Source organism: Sorex araneus, chromosome 1, assembly GCF_027595985.1.
Source record: "Sorex araneus isolate mSorAra2 chromosome 1, mSorAra2.pri, whole genome shotgun sequence".
Classification (NCBI taxonomy): domain Eukaryota; kingdom Metazoa; phylum Chordata; class Mammalia; order Eulipotyphla; family Soricidae; genus Sorex; species Sorex araneus.
Window position 1 is genome coordinate 128,890,189 of NC_073302.1, and position 21,808 is coordinate 128,911,996.

Below are 21,808 nucleotides of genomic sequence, written 5' to 3' on the forward strand. Positions count from 1 at the left end.
TACCAAGAGTATCTCGCCCGCATGGCAGAGCCTGGCAAGCTACCCATGGTGTATTCGATATGCCAAAAACAGTAACAACAAGTCTCCCAATGGAGATGTTACTGGTGCCCACTCAAGCAAATCGATGAACAACGGGCCAATAGTGACAGTGCTATAGTTATGAGGCCACACATGAACACTTGGAGGCCAACAGGGAAACTTTTGGTAATATGGAGGTGGGGGGTTGGGGGTGGACATGGAGTGTCATAGAGCAAACCCAAGATCTCATAAATGCAAAAGATGGTGCTGGAGAGATAGTACAGTGGGTAATATGCTTGCCTTGAATGCAAGCACACCCCAGTTTAATCCCCAGCATTGCATAGAGTCCCTATGAGCACCACCAGGAGTAATCTCTGAGTGCAGATCCAGGAGTAACCCCCTAAGCATTGCTGGGTATGGACCAAAAACAATTAATTAATTAATATTTATAAATGCAAAATGTGTTATATCAACCACCTGAACCACATCCCATAACCCTCAGAAAACCATTTTTAAAAGTGATGGTCTACTGAATCAAATTCATCTGCAAAGTTGAATCATAAAAGAATGAGAAAGGACTATTGGGTTTGACAAGAGCAGAGTTAGTATAGGCAGAGTGTCAAGTGCACTACAGAAGCAGATTCAAGAGAAGAACTACATGTGGAGATAGTCATTCACACAGGACTCCAAAGATCCAGGAACAGGGAAGAAGTTTCTAAGAACACAAATCCTTAAAACCTCAAATGGAGTATATACTCCAGGTAAATTTTCCTAATTCATTTTGAAGTTAAATTTGAAAGAGAGAGAAACACCCTCTCGTAGTTTTCATCTTAAATGATGTTGGTGGCCCCACATTTCTGTATTCTTGATATCCCTTTCATGACACAAGAAGCTAGGCAATTCAGATTTTCTGATGTAGTACTAGGAACTAATGGCAGACAGAAGTTCAGTTGGGATCTAAGCATTCATGCATATTTTTAACTGCTTTTTAGTTGCCCTAGCAGCTGCCTGGGAAGTTCATGAAATGCATGTGTAAATTTAAAAGATATTTTATATTTAAAATTAAATATAAATCAAGGACATTTGGGGGGGGGGCATTTGTTACAAATTCTAACGTTGAAGTAAATAAAGACCCAGGTCTTCCTTCGCCTCTCTCTGCCCAGCGGTGCTATCTCAGCTTTCAAACTTCTATCTACTGGGATATAGAGTAGAGTAGAAGTTGTCTGAGTGAGAGAGTCCTGTCGTCTCCCTCCCCTTCACCTCCTGGCCTCAGCACAATGAAAACTCTGTTCAGAATTTGGCTCGCTGTTCCTTTTCCCACATTTGATCAGGGAACACTTAAAGCCATACAGTGTCCTTGTCCCACCAACAGGCCAATGGGCAAGAGTCCCCTTCAGGCTGACACAAAGACATACTGTGCAGAGCATTTGTGGCCATAGCTATGGCTACATATGGATTATCAATAACGCTTTTGATTTTTTTCCCTTCATGTCATATCATAGCATAATTCCAAGAAGAAAACAAAACTTACTTCCAGACTATAAAACTGTCTTACAAAGAAATGTACTTTCAGTTGAAACTTGCTACTTCTTTCAAAGAAATGTTGCTTAAAACATTAGTTTCACACTTGGTATTATTTTCCACCTTAAATTGTTGTATGGTTTGATCAACTGTTTTGACTCAGACTTTAATTGTGCATTCTGTAAGCTCGAATGACAGTGTTTAAAGTGAAGGTTCAGCACCCAGAAAGCTTGCATAACACTGGAGCCAAAAACTATAGAAAGCACAAGAAAGAACAGAGTTCAAAAAAAATAAAATAAAATATTAAGCATTTGGCGCCTTAGTGCCAGATATATGTCTATGGTGAATTGTCACCTTATTCATCTCCATTCACTTGCTAGCACTCCCATTTTCCACAGAAAAATTCTTTTTGGAGTTGATCCTTGTTAGTCACAAAAAGGAGTATCAACGATGTTTTTCCAAAACTGACCTCCAGAAAACTAATCTGCAATTTTGAGTCAAGTACTTGAGAAAACCTATGTCAAAGTTTTCTGGGTTTTTAAAAACTACTTATAAATACAACAACTCCAAACGGAACGAACATGACCTTCTGCTAAGGCTCTTTGATCACAAATTATTCTATAATCTGATATATACTTATCAAAAAGAAAGGTTCTTAGAATAAAGGGTGAGTTAGCCATCATACTCCAGATATTTTTTGAGAGGCCCAACTTTGTGCATCAGGATCTTTAGAAATGATTAAATATGTTTCATATTATCAAAGAGCTTGAAGCCAATGGAAGAGGAATATCAATCAATAATAAACTACATAGTACTCTATTTAGCATAAGATATAAATAATATCATATGAGTGGAATATATATATTAAATGTCATTGATTATGATCATCATTAAGATCATTTTTAAGATTGCCTGCTGCAGATTATGATCTGCAGCAAGCATTGGTTAGCTACTATGAACATTACTTCATTTTCTAAATTGTTAATTCTACTTTATAGAGATTACCTCTGATCCCCAGACCTTGGAGAAAGCAAGGAGAGTGATATGTAGTGAGCAAAGTCTAGCACCAGAAATGTGCCACACAGCAAGCAGGCACTTTGGTCTGGAGCTACAAATCCAGTTACAGGAGTAGAGAGACTTGAAGTTTAGGGCCAGTTTTAGTCTGTTCACTGTAATATCTCATAGCCGAATACAGTGTCTTGCACGCGATAAGTTTTCAGGATGTCTTGCACACGAACAGTTTTCAGGAATTAAGTCTTTAACAAGCAAATGACTTACTTATTTGATTCTTTAATCTAGATTCAGTATCTTGGAATGATGAGAACCAGTGATTGAAGGCCATTCACCAAATTATCTCAAGATCCTTTCACAGTATTTCACAGTTTTCAACCATTATGGTAAAAAAAAAATAGTCAAGCAGAAATTATACCCATCCTGGCCCAAGTCTGACAGCAATAGCAACTCCAAATCAGTGGGGGTCCCATTCATGGAACCAAATATGGTAAACAGCCCAGAAGTCCTTATTCTGGTCTGAAAAACTGAAAGGTCTGGCCCCTGGCATCTCTGCAATTTTTAATTCTTTGGCTCTCCTTCCCTCCCTCTGTCCATGCCACCTCAGTCTCCTTGCTACTCATCAAACCCATCTCAGGATTGACATCCTTCCACATTTCTCTCCAGTCTATAGTAGTCAACTCTCTCTATCCTGCGCTCTGCTGTGTGGTGTTGTCTATTTGCATGTCTGTTTGCTGTTAACCACGAAACTCACCCCCTAGACATGGTCACAGAAAGACAGAATGCAGTCTGCACTGTTCACCATTACATTTCAACACTCATCACTGACGCTTCCTGGCACATCAACTGGCAATTAGGACTATGGAGTACTTTCTCTAGCTCTCTATTGCCTACTTTCCAGTGGAACAGGATTTAGATTCAGAAATTTTTTTGTTTGTTTGTTTATTTAAACTTATTTATTTTTTAATTAGTGAGTCACAGTGAGGGTACAGTTACAGATTCACACATTTTCGTGCTTGTTTTTCCCTCATGCAATGTTTGAGAGCCCATCCCTCCACCAGTGTCCATTCTCCACCACCAATGAACCTAGTATCCCTCCCACCCCCCAGTCCCATCCCCCCCACCCCACCCCGCCTTTGTGGCAGGGCATTCCAATTTGATATCTCTCTTTCCTTTTTGGGTGTTGTGGTTTGCAATAAAGGTATTGAGTGGTCATTCTGTTCAGTCTCTAGTCTACTTTCAGCACGCATCTCCCTTCCTGCGCGGGATCTCCAATCACATTTTACTTGGTGTTCCCTAGATTCAGAATATTTTTGATCTAGAAAAATTACATGAATGTTAATGAGTGGAGTTGGAGGGGGGGAAAGGAAGGGGAAGAGAGACAGGAGGCCAGACCAGCCTGTTCGTTTAAAAGTGCCTTTACCACTTGCAGTGATGCAATTTCTGCAGATATTTCTCTGGACTTAGTTACTAAAATACTAAAATACAGAAATCCAAAACCGTGTGGCCACTAGTGTGGCTGCTCGACCTCATATCTCTTTAATCTCAGCAATGGAAAACAAATTATCAAATGCTTCCTTTTCAGCAGATCCGACTTTGGGGGGAGAAACTCAAAACAATAATAGTGAGTTTTTTGTGGAAATATTGAATGTAATCAAAGTAAAGTGAAAGTAAAGTAAAATTTATCAGTTACACAAGCGGGGCGGGGGGGCTGGGGAAGTGGGGGGGAGGTATACTGTGATTCTTGGTGGTGGAATATGTGCACTGGTGAAGGGATGGGTGTTCAAGTATTGTATAACTGAGACTTAAACCTGAAAGCTTTGTACCTTTCCACATGGTGATTCAATAAAAGAATAATTTTTTTAAATAAATTAAAAAATAAAGTAAAAATGCCTTTACCAGTAGAAGGCAACCCATCTCAATTTAAATATATATATATATATACATATTTAATATAGAGGGGCTGAAGCGACAATACAGCGGGTAGGGCATTTGCCTTAAATGCAGCCAACCTGGGTTTGATTCCCAGCATCCCATATGGTCCCCCGAGCACCACCAGGAGTGATTCCTGAGTGCAAGAGCCAGGAGTAACCCCTGAGCATTGCCTGGTATGACCTATAAAGCCAAAAAACAAAACCAAATATATATATATATATATATATATATATATATATATATATGCACACAAGGCTCAACCTTCAATACTCAACCTGCAGTAACATTTTAGTAATGGGCTTAATGGCTTCAGGTCCAGGGTGAGATACAACAACTTTTACACACTTTCTTCTAAGGAAACTTATCTGATCATTATTCATAACAAGCAATACAAAATAAATTATTTAGGGCCTGCTATTGGGGCAAATTTGGGTGGTTGGGAAAATTCAGAATAATGGTGGTGGGAAGGTGTAATGGTGGTGTAATTGGTATTGGAATATTGAATGTAATAAATTTGGCTGTAGCAATAGCACAGCAGGTAGGGTTTTTGCCTGGCATGGGGGCCAACCCAGGTTTGATTCCTCCATCCTTTCAGAGTCCGGCAAGCTACTGAGAGTATTTCGCCCACATTGCAGAGCCTGGCAATCTACCCATGGCATATTCGATATGCCAAAAACAGTAACAGTGAGTCTCACAATGGAGACATTACTGGTGCCGGCTCGAGCAAATCGATGAACAACAGGACGACAGTGCAGTGCTAAGATGTTTTAAATAAAAAAAAAATCAAAATTAAAATGCCTCTACCAAGAGAAGGAAAAGCCCAATGCTAAAATTTCTGGTAATGCTTGTGCCTTCTTAGGACACCCTTGACATGCTAGGCTGTTGAAACGCTGCCTGTTCTCAACAAGAAGATATATGATTTTGCAAAAACAACCAGTTCTCAAAACAGCTGAGGCAGTGTTACCAGTTTTGACCTACCATGTGAGCAACAAGCCTCATATGCTGTGATATCAAAAGACAGACTTGCTGCCCAAAACAGATAAATGTGTCCATTTAAGTAATAGAAGGAGAGATGCACATATGAAGCAATGTTGTTCTATTTCTCTCACTGAGCTCTATTCAGTAATTTCTCAACTCTCCACTGAACATTCACTAGATCTAAGGAACTTTGCTGATGTTATCTGTAATGGAGAAAAAGGAGAATGAGACATGGTTCCTGCCCAACTTTTACCAGCCAGAAAAATCAGAAAACTAACATGCCAAGTATCATAAGTGCATGGTCGTTTTTTGTTTTTTTTAATGTGTGAATGCATCAAAAATAGATAAATGTATTCTAATTGGGAGAAAATTATAAAGATTAACTTTCTGTCTTCATAGAGAAGATACTCAAACTGCTATGAAAGGGTGGATAGAATTTACACAGAAGGGGGCCAAAGTGATAGTATAGTGGGTAGGGCATTTGCCTTGCACTTGACCAACCCAGGTTTGATCCCTGTTATCCCATATGGTCTCCTGAGCACCATCAGGAGTAATCCATGAGTGCAGAGCCAGGAGTAACCCCTGAGCATCACTAGATGTGTCTTCACAAAAGAATAAAAATGAAAAAAATTACACAGGAGACTTAGATAGTAGAGAGCCTCAATTTTTAGCACTTGGCATCTTTTTTTTTCCTGATATGTAGGAGCTACATCCTGCAATGATGAGGGTACAAAGTGCTGGCACCAATCCCAGGAATGTTGGAGGGCCACCAGGGCCACAACCAGTAGCATTCAGGAACCAGACACGGCCAAGGGTCTAACTCAGGTCCTTGCACTTACGAGGCATCTGCTCTACCACTTGAGCTCTCTCCCTGGGCCTCAAATGTAAATATTGTTTCTCTAGCTAGTTTCAAGTTCTGATGCGATGTCACTGAGCACAGGATTGCGAAGAGACGCCAGGCCCAGCAGGCCATCTGTGAGTCACCAGTCTGAGCTCTGAACTTATAAGTAAATGAGCCTGAGTCCAGTGCTTTAAGAGTGAATTCACAGAAACCCAGAACATCAAAGACAGCATTACGAACAGAGAGACACTTCTGCCCTGCCCTCCCCGCCCCCCCACCCCCGCCAACCCCCTCCTCACCCCACCCACACACACACACATGAACTCAATGCCCTCTCGGTCTCTCCATCCTGTCTCAGTGCTCTGCCCCTATCTGGCCTCCCTGGGATTGATCTTGGCCCAAAGCCAGCCTGTCGTTCTGTTTGTTCCTCTTCAGTTCGCTTTGATTTCCCAGTGCAGGGGGCGTCTAGTGCAGCCCTCCCAAGGCCTTGAGGGCTGGCTTACTGCCCTTTGCCTGGTGCTCAGACCCCTGCTGTTCTCCAGAATGAAAAGCTGCAGCAGTGGTTAGAGGTGGCTTGCTGAGGAGGGAGTTTCAGTGGGAGCAGTTGGAAGGGAAAGCTGGAGGAAATGCTGAGAAGTTTTGCAGAAGGAAGACTTAGACCTGCTGAGACCTGGATTTGGAGAAAAAAAAAACAGGGCTCATTTTAGCATGCTTTAAAGAACAATGCACCCCCTTGCCACCCAGAGGGCTTCCTTTGAAAAGTTCATCCTAATTATCTGCTTTTAGTGGCAGGAAACTGTTCTCAATATGGGCATCAGCAGGTGCCAGGGGAATTTTTTTTTTTTAACTACCAAGGTGAGCACAGCCAGAAAGGAAATGAATATGAGAAGCAGCCACACCAGTGCCCCTGAGCTGGAAGGATAGGCCTCAGGATTTCCCAGTGTGCCCTGGTCCCCTCTTCTTTCCTGACATCACTTACCTTTCACACTTATAGAAGCATAAACAGCCGTAGACTTACCTCAGCCCATGCCGCCAGAACCCTTTCTTCCCAAGTTTGCTAAAAGATGATTGGAAATGCAACCTCTTTTTTTTTTTTAATTCACGATCACGATAACAAAATCCTGTTAATCATCAATTTCTCGAGCAGGCTCAGTAACCTCTCCATTCGTCCTTTCCCTGAGATCTTAGAAGTCTTTCTCAACTCGGCCCTCCCAATGATGTCTCACTGGAGGCTCTTTCAGGGTCAAGTGAATGGGATCCAGCTTGTTACTGGATTTAGCATATGAATACACCATGGGAAGCTTGCAAGGCTGTCCCATGTGGGCAGGAAACTCTCAGAAGCTTGCTAGTTTCTCCTAGAGGGAGAAGTAGGCTACAAGATATTGCTTCTGAGAGCTCGCTTTTAAGTCTCTGGATGTTGGCCGTTGATGGGATTACACACATCTGGGTTCCTCTGCAGGTACCTTCATGCATGAGGCCCATCTGAATGTGTGGAGAGGGGCCTCGAGCATGGCTGTAGCTAGGTTCCGGTGGTCTTCGGCTGCCGGGAGCTCTGCTCGGGGTGAGGATGGAAGCTGGAGCCCATCTCCAAGAGGCCCCAGGGGAGACAGCCAGGCATACGGGCAAGAGACTCTCTGCATTGCTCTCTTCCACAGAGTTAATTAATTTTTTAATTATTTTTTTTAATTAGTGAGTCACCGTGAGGGTACAGATACAAATTTACCCATCTTCATGCTTGTGTTTCCCTCATACAATGTTCGAGAACCCATCCCTCCACCAGTGTCCATTCTCCACCACCAATGAACCCAGTATCCCTCCCACCCTCCAATCCCGTCCCCCCCACCCCAACCCGCCTCTGTGGCAGGGTATTCCACTTTGTTCTCTCTCTCCTTTTGGGTGTTGTGGTTTGTGATAGAGGTATTGAGTGGCCATCGTGTTCAGTCTCTAGTCTACTTTCAAGTATGCATCTCCCTTCCTGCATGGGATCTCCAACCACATTTTACTAGGTATCCCCTTCTCTATCTGGGATGACTTTCCCCCAGCATGTGAGGCCAGCTTCCAAGCTATGGAGCCAATCTCCTGGTATTATATTCTTGGGTATTAGTCTCCTACTCTGTTATTTTATATTCCACAGATGAGTGTAATCTTTCTATGTCTGTCCCTCTCTTTCTGGCTCATTTCACTTAGCATGATACTTTCCATGTTGATCCACTTATATGCAAAGTTCATGACTTCATCTTTTCTAACAGCTGCATAGTATTCCATTGTATAGATGTACCAAAGTTTCTTTAACCAGTCATCTGTTCTCGGGCACTCAGGTTTTTTCCAGATTCTGGCTATTGTAAACAGTGCTGCGATGAACATATAAATGCAGATGTCGTTTCGACTATACTTTTTTGTTTCTCCAGGATATATTCCAAAAGTGGTATTGCTGGATCAAATGGAAGCTCGTACATCACATGTAAATAATAATTTTTTGAGAAGCATCCATATTGTTTTCCAAAAGGGCTGAACCAGTCGGCATTCCCACCAGCAGTGTAGAAGGGTCCCTTTCTCCCCACATCCTCTCCAACAGCAGTTGCTTTTGTTCTTTTGGATGTGTGCCATTCTCTGTGGTGTGAGGTGGTATCTCATAGCCTCTTTAGCATTAGAAATGCCTAAAACCACCACCGTCATTTCAGGATTCCTTCTTTGGTTTGTGCGCATGATCTCATCTCATGGATTATGGATCTGCTCTGTTCACTGTTCAAATGTAGAAGACACAGTCCCTCATGGAGACGTGAGCAGATCAGCCTGTCCAAAAGGCTCAAAGTTTCCTGTTGCTATTCTACAGGCTACTTTAGAGCTGCCAGTAGTCATAATGTATGGGAGACAATACACTTGAAAACAGGAGAAAGGATGGCGGAGCATTTGATTAATCCAGTGAGCCAGGAAAGAAAGGAAATTTCAGGTTAGATTTGTTGTTGCACTCAGGCCCAGGGGGGGAAGCCAGCTGCAGCCCAGGGCCTTGCTGTAGTACTGGCTGAGGACTCAGCAAAGGCAGAGAGCTGAGAACTGGCTCCCAGAGTCTCAAGTTGGTTCCTCACAAATTGACACTTAAGGGGCCCACAAGTCTCAGAAGCCCCTTAGAAGAGCTTCCAGAATGTCTGCACCTGTCACATCAATCAATATTTTTGGAACTTGTTGAATCATCGGTTCCTTCAGACTTTTTTAAACTATCAACTGCCCTACCATGGCCCCATGCCTTGGACCCCCATTTATACAGTTTTCACCTGTGGCCCCCAAGCAGTATCCTGGGATCTCCAGGGGGTGGGCATGTGTTTCCCAGTTGACAAGCAGTCACTAAGTCAGCAGGTTTTCAAGTGTCACCTAGTGGGCCCCATCTCCAGGCCCATCGTGGGGAGTCTGAAGTGTCACCCTGCAGTGGACACCCAAACACGGTACATGGAAGCTTCCCTGGTGTCTCTTTTATTAAGAACCCCCTGCTGGCAGGAAGTGGTACAGGCCCAATGGCGGTGGTACTGGTTGCCAGGACTTGCCAACATATACCTTGGTCAGACCCTAGAGATTCAAATTCTATAGCTCCAGGATAGGGCCCTACTATAGTAGGTTGAATCACTCCCACAGTAGATCTTGATGGCCCAGCAAATTTGAAAAGCAGTAGGTTGTGGTGGGTCAGAATCAGGCACTGATTCAAATTTGACCTGTACCATGTAATTTCTGGATAAGCTTAGACCAGCTACTTAACTTTTCTGAGACGGGGATCCCTCGTACATCACATGTAAATAATAAGAGGCACTTCAAAGTGGTTTTATGAAGGAAAATGGGAAAAATCCATACAATATGCTTAATACTGTGCCTGTAACGTTTTAAGTACAATCAATTGATATAAACACCATACACACACACACACACACACACACACACACACTTCCCACCGGTCAACCTCAGGGGAGACAACATCATTGTGGAGTGACATCACTGGGGAGTGACATCATTGTGGGCCAGACAATGAGGTTGACCTTGAACCTTATTGCAAGGGCAGGTGGGTGGGAGAGCAGGACTATTAGCTTAATATTTTTGAAGGTGGTGGGCTTAGTGAAAGTAAGGATGCAAAAGCAGAGGGGGCGGGTCTAGAAAGAGCTTTCAACATTAAAGCTGAGCAGGAAAAGATTCTGGAATGTGGTCAAGGATAAATAGTCTTCTAAAAGACAGAAAAACTCATGGAGCAAACTTGAGATTTTCAAGGAAGACATCATTGAAAATAAACTATTTCTATTTATTTCCCTTTTAGCACAAAAGCCAAAGTTGATAATGTTTAAATTCCTCTTCATCTGCGTTATTTATTTAGCAAACTTCATTCCACTTGGTAGCATGCCCTGTGCTCCTAATAAAGGTTGCAGATATAAAAGCAGGAAGTTCCTTCCACTGCAGGGAACTCACTGTGGGTCAAAGGACAAATTTGCAATTCCAGAAGGGGGTACAGGAGCAATCCCTGAGAGCGATTGAGTCACTGGCACCTGCTCACCTGCCTGAAGAAGAAAGCAAAATCTTGCCCCTTTTCTTTCCAGCTTTATCGAGATAAAACTGGCGTAAAACGTTGTGTAAGTTTAAGGAGTATGACTTGATATATATTGTGAAACAATTATGACAATCAGTGAAAATCTTGATATAGAATTTTTTTTCCTTTTTGGGTGGGGAGTCTTTGGGGCGCTGCCCAGCAGTGAACAGAGCTAATCCTGGTTCTTTGCCTCTGGCAGGTCTTCCAGGCCCCAGGTGGTGCTGGGGGTTGGACCTGGATTGGCTAGATAAAGGAAAGCGCTTTATCCCCTGTACAATCTCTCAGATTTTACGACAATTGCAATATCACTGTCACTATATAACTACCAGCTAATCTAATAGTAAAAACAGTAACAAGAGCTAGCATTAACACATGCTTAGTTTTATTTATTGCTTTGATTTTCGCTGTTTTGTTTTGTCCTTGGACCATACCCAGCTGTGCTCGGGGACCATATGTAGTGCCAGGAATTACACAAAACAAGCACCTTAGCCCCTGTTCCCTCTCTCTCTCTCTCTCTCTCTCTCTCTCTCTCTCTCTCTCTCTCTCTCTCTCTCTCTCTCTCTCTCTCTCTCTATCTCTCTCTCTCTCTCTCTCTCCCCGCCCCGTCTTTCTCTCTCCCTCCCTCCTCCTTCTCTCTTTTTCTCTCCTCTCTCTATCCCCCCAGTTGCTTTAACTTGTTATTGAAAAAACACGTTTATAACAAGTTTCAGATACACATCATAAATAAAAATCTGTATAGTCTATAGTCTTCACAGAATGTCTAGTTTCCATTCCTCAGCCGTACGTGTATGCTGTTTCACTCAACATACCTCCCTTTCTTATTAGTAACAATGATTTTGATCTTATAATGTGAGTTTATTTTATTTTTACATTTGTTTATCTTTCATATGGGAGTGATACTGTGTCATGTTGGTCTTCACTATCAAGTAGACTTCACTTCTCGTAATACCCTCTTGATACATCCATCCATTGTTGTTGCAGGCGTCAAGATTTCTTTTTTTTATAGTTGAATATTTTTCTATTGTTTACATAGTCACCGCACCTCTTTATCCAGTCATTCAACAATGGACACTTAGGTTGTCTCCAACTCTTCTCTATTTAAAGAATGCTGATATGAATAGGGGATGAATATACTTCTTCAAATTAGTATTTTATTCTTCGAGGTGAATATCCAGAAATGAGATAGTTGAGTCATATGGTAGTTTTAATTTTTGCTTGTTTTTTTTTTTAAGACTCTCCATATACTTTTCCATAATGGCTACACCAGTTTATCCTCCCACCAACAGCTTTTGGCTGTTCCTTTTCCTGTATATGCTCACAAACACATCTTAACCAATGCTTATTTTATGGGAGACGTCACAGGAGGCCTTTTACATTAACTCCTGCCATTGTGTAAAATGATTGTCACATGCAGAACCTCAGTTCACTCTATGCATTTGCTGTCTATTCAGACCTTGTTCTAAACAGCACCATTACACAACTGATATTAAATGCTGCTTCCTGGACCACTGATTCTCTCTAATTTCCTTACTAATCAAATAGAGGATTCACTTACTTAAATGAAATGGAATTGGCTGTGTTTAGATCCAGGCTGAATCTCTGTCACAAGGTGATCCTCTGCTCATAGATATCACTGCCCTTGTATTCCTCTACCTCGGATTGAGTTCCATTCTGAGATGTGCAAAGCCCCAACTGCAGAGCCCTCTTATAAACTCATTGTCAAGTTCTCCATGAAGAGCACATGCCCTTGCTTTCAAGGTAGAGGTTAGCAATAGCAACAGTAGTGCTGAGGTTACCTACGCACTTATTATATATTTAGAACATTGGATGTGCTAACTGCTTTAAACATTAATGTGTACATGCTTTCCTACTCGATTTTACAGACAACTGAGACCCAGTCTTATATATGTGTGTGAAGTTGAGGACTGTAATAAGCAGTATTGAACCACCATTAGATTGGGAGCAAATCCCTACTGAGGAACTCCATCTCAGAACACTGGAATCATTCCCTCCCCAGTGTTCTCAGTGTTTTTGCAGGATGAAAATGAAGTGCTTTAGAAAGGCTATCCTCAGGGTGCCCCAACTCAACTCATCTGACCTCAGCTTAGCTGTATACATTCACAACACATCATAGCAGCTTTCTGTTCCCAGATCTTCTTTACTGCCTTTGCCCTTAAATCCCTGTTTATCCCAAGTTCTGCTCCTTCCTCCATGAGTCACCTTCCCCGGGAAGCTCTTGTCCATGTGTTAAGATCCCTTCAGTGCTCCCCACATGTTTGGCCCCTCCTTCTTATGGAGATCCTTGACCAAAGCCCTTAGGCTCACTGAGGCCAAGACTGATAACATTCATTTTATAAGCCCAGCCTTTAAAGCCTTGGTGCAAATATACCGAAGGCCTTGTTCTCTGTGTTTGTCACTCTTCGTTTATGCTCACTGCTCACCATTGCTAAACATGGACGATATCTTAGACACTGATCAAAGTTGACAATCGCAGATGACACCTCCATTTGCTAGGGAAGTGCCATTTAGTTCACTGTGCTTTATTTTGTAGCTAACACCCTCTCAGTGCTGGCATAAATCTGTGTTCTTCCTGGAAGATGTCATTTGTCCCTTTTTCTGCTTTGATCCATCACGTATTATGAAGGGCGTTAGCTGAGTTCAGCTTTTTTGCTTGAAGAAAAGTGTTACCGAACAATGACACCACAAAGAGAGAAGCACCAGATGCCTGCTTGCAAGGAAAACAAAATACTGGCTTGTGAAGAGCCAAGGATATCCAGGCTCCCCAAAGCATTTCCAGGTCTGAAATCTGGATTCATATCCTCGAATGGGGTCTTGTCATTAACCCCCCACTCCCTGCACCCCGATACCAACACCACCACACTCCCTTTCAGCTATAATCCTGGAGAATCGATCAACTTGACTGCTGATTGAGTTTTTAAAGTGTCTATTCATTTTCTCAAATCCAAGCTGCAAATTGACACCAACGTGTAGGATGATCTTGTCTAAATAAACACATATGGGTTCAGTACTGTCTCATAATGAACTTCATTTTCTCCCTTTGCATTATGAAAACTTTCTTAGATCATATACAGCTGTCAGCAAAATAGGCCCTTGACTATTAGAAGCTATGTATATTTGCTAAATCTTGATCAAAATAATAGTTGTAGGACCGGAGGAATAGTACAGTGGGTAAGATGCTTGCTTTGCATGTGGTCAATCCAGGTTCCATCCAGACACAGCATCTAGTATTCCAAGCACTGCCAGGGTGACCCCTGAGTGCAAAGCCAGGAGTACGTTCTAAGCACAGCCGGGTAGGACCTCCAAACCCTACAATATTCAATAATAGTTGTAGTGTTCATTTTGGAGCAAAGCATAATAAAAAATTTTTCCAGTTTGTAACAAGAAATTGGAGTAGGGTAAGTTTTAGATAACAGTAATTATATAAACTTAGGATAGCAAAACGATGAGTCGGCCTGAGGGAGTTGTTAGTGTAAACTGCAATTTTCCTCTGCCCACATTGGATTTGATGTATGGTACATTGTCTACTCTAGAAAACTATGTATTCTATTTCCTTGCAACCTGATTATTCATTGTATTTGAAAGTCAAAGCTTCTACACATGATTTTAACAGCTTAATGTAGAGAGAGGATTGGGGGAAAAACACACTTTCAGAACTATTAGCATATAGAATTTAAAAATGATTCACTAAAAAGAAAAAAAAAACCATTGCCTAACTTCACTTGGAAAATACTCTCAACAATAAGCCTAGATTTGGGGAATGGAGAGGTGGGAGGGGGTGGAAGGCAGAAGAACTTTTTTTTTTTTTAACTTTTTTATTGAATCACTGTGAGATAGGCCCTTACAAAGCTGTTAAGGATTAGATTTGTCATGCTGTATTCCAACACCCATCCCTCCACCAGTGTACACTTCCTAGCACCAGTGTCCCCAGGTTCCCTCCCATCACCTCCCACCCCCTGCCTACCTCTATGGCAGGCACTTTACTTCTTTCTCTCTATCTCTATCTCTATCTCATCTCTCTGTGTCTCTGTCTCTCTCTGTCTCTGTCTGTATCTCTGTCTCTCTCTGTATCTGTCTCTCTGTCTCTTTCTCTGTCTCTGTCTCTCTCCTTTTGGACATTGTGATTTGCAATACAGATAATGAAAGGTTATCACATATATCCCTTGACCTGATTTTAATACTCAGATCTTGTACAATATGATCATTTCTTGCTATTATTATCATGCTGGTCTCTTCTATATCTTACAGAAGAACTTTTAAGCATTTAAATACTTCAGTACTCAATGGAAAACATTTAGGCTTTTTTATTATTTTTTTTTCTTTTTATTTGAGTTGCCCTGATTTCCAATACTGGCTCTATAGGGTTTCTTGAGTAGAATGGTCTAACACCACCTACTTCCCCACCCAGTGTGTCTGCTTCCCTCCACTGTTATCCTCAGATCCCCCTTCAGCTCCTCAAACCCTGCCCCCATGTCTCACCACCATGGTGAGCTCCATTCCGCAGACCAGTTCAACTTAGGTTCCGCTGCTTTGGGTCATTTGTTAGTCCCTCACTTTGCTTCTTAACTTCGCTTGCTGAAGTCTGTATTAGAACATCTGGACACCGCGGCTGCTGCTTCCTGGTCAGCACGGCGGGAGGGATCTCAGGAAAAGCACTGCAGGTTTGAGGGCAGGAGCACAGGTTCACCTGCCTGACATTCCAGGGAGACGGGACTCAGACAGCCCACGGCGCATCTTCCTTTTCTTCTTTCTTGCAACTCACAGAAGATTTCTTTACATTATTATTGTGGGCTTCTATTATAGACCAAACCTTCCTGGCTCACTGCTCTGAGATAATGGCCGATGTCCACTGTGGCCCTAGATCGTGCTTCCCCTCTCAGAATAACTCAGAAGAGACATGAGCTGATAAGAAGAACTTTATTCTATCTGCCTATTTGGTTGCTTTTGATGTTTGCGCCTCAGCCAGCGGTGTTCAGAGCTTACTCCTGGCTCTGTGCTCGGGGATCACTCCTGGCAAGGCATGAGGACCATCTGTCATCCTGGGGATCCTATCGCTGCTATACTAACTCTCTGGCCCCTGAGTAAGGGAATTCAAAGAAACAATCAGGTTAGCAACTGCATATTTTTGTAGCTAAAACATTTGCAAAGCAACCTAGCGTAATAGTTCACGATAGGATGATAATTACCTTGACTACTTTCCATTTTTCCTGTTTTTATTAAAGCCTAGTAATACTGTTAATAAAATTATCACTGTTTTTATAATAGGTGACTCATTGCTTATTTGACATCATAAAGTTCTGTATTTCTCTGGCACAACTTCTCACTTCCGTTCATCCTTTCTCCACTCCCAGGATTGTTCACATCTTTATTTCTAAGAATAAACTCCTTTCACTGAATTGTTTTTCATACTTTTTTTAAAAATAGTCTGGCTCTGCTTGTCTTCACAAGCAGGATTTAAGTTCGAATTCAAATGATGTAAACAGGTTTTTTTTTTTCAAATGATGTGAATAGATATTGTTCCTCTCTAACTGAGTAAGCACAAGACCAGAGATGAATGAGACCAGAGGTTTTTATGTGCTCTGATATTTATGAATTCTTTGGACAGGGTAGGAAACAGTTCTTAGAAAGAGAGGGAAGGAGGGAGGTACAGGGGGAGGGAGGGAGAAGGGAAGTGAGAGGGAGGCAAAGCCAAGGAAAGGAAGGAGAGAATTCTCCCCAGGATGCATTTTGTCACTTGACCCTGAGATTGCTATTTTGGATTCCCGATATTTCTGGAGTGTGGTGTTGCCTGGTGGTGTTTGCTCTCATGCCCTGACTGAGAGGAGAGTTTGCTCAGGAGATCCAGGAGAGGCTCAAGGGATAGAGTCTTAATGATGAAAGGAAGGAAAGACTAGAAGACACGGGGGGAGTTTGGCGCCTTCCCCTGAGATGGGGAGCAGGAGCTGTGGGTTTTCCTGCGACCGGGTCTCCCTCGCCACCCTGTACCATGCATACTCAGGACAGCCCAGTGACTGTCCGAGCAGGAACCACTGGTCAGGGCTTCCTTGTATCCCTTTTTGTTTTGTTTTGTTTTGTTTTGTTTTGTTTTGTGGCACATCTGCCTATGTTCAGGGCTTAGTCCTTGGGCTATGCTTAGGAGTCACTCTTCGCAGGGCAGTCAGGCATGGTGACCAGGAATCAAAACTGGGCAGGCTGTGTGCAATGCAAGAGCTTTCTGTATTCAGTCCTGAGCATCAGTTTTCTTTTCTTTTCTATGTGTGTGTGTGTGTGTGTTTGCACGTGTTTATTGAATCATCTTGAGATACAGTTACAAAGCGTTCGTAATTGAGTTTCAGTCATGCAACAATCGAACACCCATCCTTCCACCAGTGCACATTTCCCCCCACCAATGCTCCCAGTATCCCTCCAGCCACCCCCATCCCACCCCTCTATGGCAGGCACTTTCCTTCTTTCTCTCTCTCTCTGCTTTGGATCATTATGGCTTACAATACAGACGCAGATACTGAGAAGCCATCAAGTTTGGTCCCTTGTCTACTTTGAGCATCCTGAGTGGTCCCACCAACTATCATTGACTTATTGGTCCTTCTCTATCCCAACTGCCTTTTCCCCCAGCACTTGAGGGAGGCTTCTAACTGTGGACCAATCCTCCTGGGCCTTGTCCCTCTGTCTTTGTGCACCCTTTTTCTTCTACTCCAGAGGTAGGAAGCTCTCAGCACGAGTCTTGTGCTCTCCCCTTCTAGGGATGTGTTAATCCTCTAGATGCTGAGGAGTTTGGTTTTGTTTTTTTTGAGATCCTATGTCCTTGGGCTTGCACCTCCCCACACCCCAGCTCATGTCTGACTCACCTGCCTCCACTCCCCACTTAAGACTGTTCTACTCAAGGATTAACGTTTTTCTTCTCTTTCTGTTCCAGTCACGCCAACTGTCCTTACCAGAGCACTCCAGAGTCTGCAAAGTGTTAACCCAGCCCTGCACACAAGTAAGAATTTCAGTACTTTTTTCTACTTTCAGTGATACTATCTATACACCACTGAAATAGAAGCTACTGACCAACCTCTCTCTAGTTTATATGAGATATGGTAACTGGATGAATGACTGGTTGAAATTGTACGTGCAATTTTTTTTAATTCCCCTCCCCTTTTATTTTTTTGGCCTTTTGGGTCACACCCGGCGATGCACAGGGGTTACTCCTGATTCATGCACTCAGGAATTACTCCTGGTGGGACCATATGGGAAACTGGGAATCGAACCAAGATAGGCTGCATGCAAGGCAAATGCCCTACCTACTATACTGTCGCTCCAGCTCCTAAAAATCCCCTTTTTTTAACCTCCAAAAAATCTTTCTTTTTTTTTTTAAAGACCTCCAAAGCGGTGCCCGGGAAACCCAGGAATCCTTTCTGGTAATTGCCAGGCAGGCTGGCCAGTCAGTGCCAGGGCCAAGGATGCAGGGTTGCATTGGGTACAGTGCCAGGGTTCACTCTGAGCCCCGTTGGACCACCCTCGCCACCAAGGATGCTGGGAATCCTGCAGTGTGAGGGGTTGGACCAAGAGCAGCTGTATTCACGGCATATACTTTAACCCCTGTACTATCTCCGTGGCTCCCAGAATTTCTCTCTGACTTCCTTGTAAGGCAGCTTCCTTGTTGCTCTCATTGGCTTCTCCTTAAATTAAGGTCAAAATAATGAAAAAAACATTAAAAGAAAAGAATTTAATTTGAACCACCAATTAGTTCATTAAACTTAGAAACTTGCTTTGACCTCCAGACTTCGCACTCGAGTGTCCTTATTGGGGCCCCGGATGAGGCTCAGTGGTACAGAACATCTCTTACATGGGTGCGGCCCTGGGATCTATCCCTGGCACTGCAGTACAAAGTCACTGTCACTGTCATCCCGTTGCTCATCAATTTGTTCGAGCGGGCACTAGTAACGTCTCTCATTGAGAGACTTATTGTTACTGTTTTTGGCATATGCAGTATGCACGGGTAGCTTGCCAGGCTCTGCCGTGTGGGCTCAATACTCTCAGTAGCTTGCCAGGCTCTCCGAGAGGGGTGGAGGAATCGAACTCGGGTCGGCTGAGTGAAAGACTAATGCTGTGCTATTGCTCCAGCCCTGCAGTACAAAGTATTATTAATATTTTGAGATCTTTTTATCATACTGACGGATGGTTAAACGTGTCCTTTAAATTGCCTGAGGTTCCAAAACCCTGCTTCATGAGAGCTATCTCTCTCTCATCATTGAAATGCCTTTGGTAGTGTTCTCTTCATCAAGACTGAAATCAAACCGTTCTACAGGGAAGCTTCCCCACATGCTCCTGGTTTGAAGATTTTTTATCTCTGTGCTTCCAGGGAATTTCATTCAATCCAAGTTTCTTAAACGATGGCACTGCCCCATATGGAACCAGTATACTGAATGCGTCAGTCTTTAAAAATACTAAAAATCTAAATAGAAAAAAATCTATTGAAAATCTGTTTTAAATTTGTTATGACTTATTTTCAGTAAATGTTTGTCTATATACCTCTATATGCAGTTATATAAAATTTTCTCAGGTTACAAAGGGGTTTTGCGTGGAAAAAATTAAGAAGTAGTTCACTAGGGAACATTTACTCTATGAGATTTTAGTGGATATAATGGTAGTGTGCACAGCATTTAAGGAGTTGCATGAATTGCATGAAATAATTGCATCAAGCATTAAGGCAGTGCTAAGGTATTCATGCTTCTCAAGACCTCACATGACCTAAAAAAACAAAAACCCTGGTTACATATTAGTGCCTAATTAATTACCAACTAGGACTAATTAGTAATTAAATCCCTATTGTATTTGAGTCCCTGTTATACAATAAACGAAGGGAAGCTGGTATTCCTAATTGAATCTAAGTCATTGCTGTTTCATTGGTAATTCTGGTGTCACAGAACCATAATTTAGATTTAGGGCTGAATTGCAGACTAGGTTTCTAATGAGAGACGTAAATATCATTCCCTTGGAAGGGAATCAAAGGAATGGTTGGTGGTGCTTTTAACAAATGTCATCCACTTGTCAGTTGTGCCAGACCACAAACTCTTTACAGCCCTCTTGTTTGGGAAGTATCTGACATGTTAATCTTCTGTCTAATTAACATGAAGGGTTATAAACAAGGTGGCTGTCTGGTCATATTTGGGTTATAGCCCAGCCTGTATATTCCAGAGCCTTCTTCATTACTACTTCATTACTACAGAGTGCCTCTTCGTTACTGTCTATAAGGAGACGAGAGAGAATCAGTGAAGAACATTATTGGGGTTACATGTTCCATCCCACACTGGAACCACCACATACACACACAATCCTCTGACCTCTCCTTTCCTCCAAAGTGGCAGCATGATTTCCCCAAGCCATTTATTTCCTTTGTTGTTGTTAAGGGATCTGAAGTGTCTTAAACATCGGGCCTTAATGGAATGTAACCTCTGAGTATGGTAGTTGTGTCGAAGTTTCTTCCAGCCGGTTGGCACGTGTTGCTTTTCCTTCTTTGTGATGGGTAAGAATACCAGCTAATTATCCTTGATCTGGAATCTATCGCATAGACATTAGCTTCCCACACAGAAAGAGGACCACCCGTCAAGCTTTCCCTCAGAAATGATCTGCCCTGGGGCACGGGGACCAAGGCATTTGGCTTGCAACCTGGCTGAGCCAAGTTATATCCCTGGCAGCACTGCATATGGTCCCCATGAGCACTGCTCAGAGTGATTCCTAAGCGCAGAGTAGGCACCATCAGGTGTGTCCCCAAAACAAGACAAAAATGACCTGCCCACTTTGAGAATAAAAAGCATTGTTTCTCGTTTCGTGGAGAGAATAAATTGTCTGCCCTCTCTCACAGAGCTGATTAGCAGTGGCTGTGCCTGTGTGGATGGGTTTTCCCGAAGGGCTTGGACACATAAATGCATCTTGGACACTTGGCTGATCATCCCAGCGTCTCAACATTATGAGTGTTCACGTCACCTATCACTGTGTAAAGTGTCACCGTATCACACAGTTCACTCTGTGCTGTGACCCAGCGCAAAACACTGCACCCTGGTGGTGAAAGATGTGAATAACAACAAGGTGTCCTGAAGTTGGGGGTCCTCGGGGCTACTAAAATTTTCTAAAGAAAATTATACCAGAAAATGGAGTGCTCAACATTAAATCTGCTGTCAGAACACAATTTTAATGTACACATTTCCACCGTGGATTGAAAACTCTAGTTGCAAATCCTAGGGAGAACTGGCCAGACATAACTAAATGCTTTCGCCCTCCTGCTGGCTCTACTTTTTTTTTTTTTCTAAACATCTTTCTTTTTTTTTTATTGTAAATTATTTTTTTTAATTTATTTATTTTTAATTAGAGAATCACCGTGAGGGTACAGTTACAGATTTATACACTTTTGTGCTTATACTTCCCTCATACAAAGTTCGGGAACCCATCCCTTCACCAGTGCCCATTCTCCACCACCCGTAAACCCAGCGTCCCTCCCACCCTCCCCAATCCCATCTCCCCCCCACCCCACCCTGCCACTGTGGCAGGGCATTCCCTTCTGTTCTCTCTCTCTATTTAGCTTCTACGGCCTGCCCGCAATAAAGGTGTTGAGTGGCTGCTGTGCTCAGTCTCTAGCCCTCATTCAGCCCGCAACTCCCTTCCCCCACATGGCCTTCAACTACAATATAGTTGGTGATCGCTTCTCTGAGTTGCCCTTTCCCCAGAACGTGAGGCCATGCTGGCTCTACTTTTTACAAGGACTGTTGCAAGAATGTCTTAGTGGCTGTCTCCCTCCTGTCCTACGCACCAGCTCATTCTCTTCCCTGGCATCCTGTTAACAAAAAAGAAAATACCTTGCCGTGGAAGAAAAGACTTTAACTTACTAGAGTTTAAACTGAGGGCTGCCCAAAAGAATAAATGAACACCAAGAGCACAGATTACTT

General features: G+C 42.7%; 1 protein-coding gene across 4 annotated transcripts in view; it reads left to right on the plus strand.

Annotated features, from left to right (window-relative positions):
- GHR (growth hormone receptor) overlaps positions 1-21,808 on the plus strand; it is a 289,769-nt gene that overhangs the window by 179,624 nt on the left and 88,337 nt on the right. For all 4 annotated transcript variants that reach the window (XM_055118179.1, XM_012932069.2, XM_055118192.1 and 1 more), the window contains one exon: positions 17,797-17,862. In XM_055118179.1, coding sequence (XP_054974154.1) covers positions 17,797-17,862 — 66 coding nt within the window. The remainder of the gene's footprint in view (positions 1-17,796; positions 17,863-21,808) is intronic.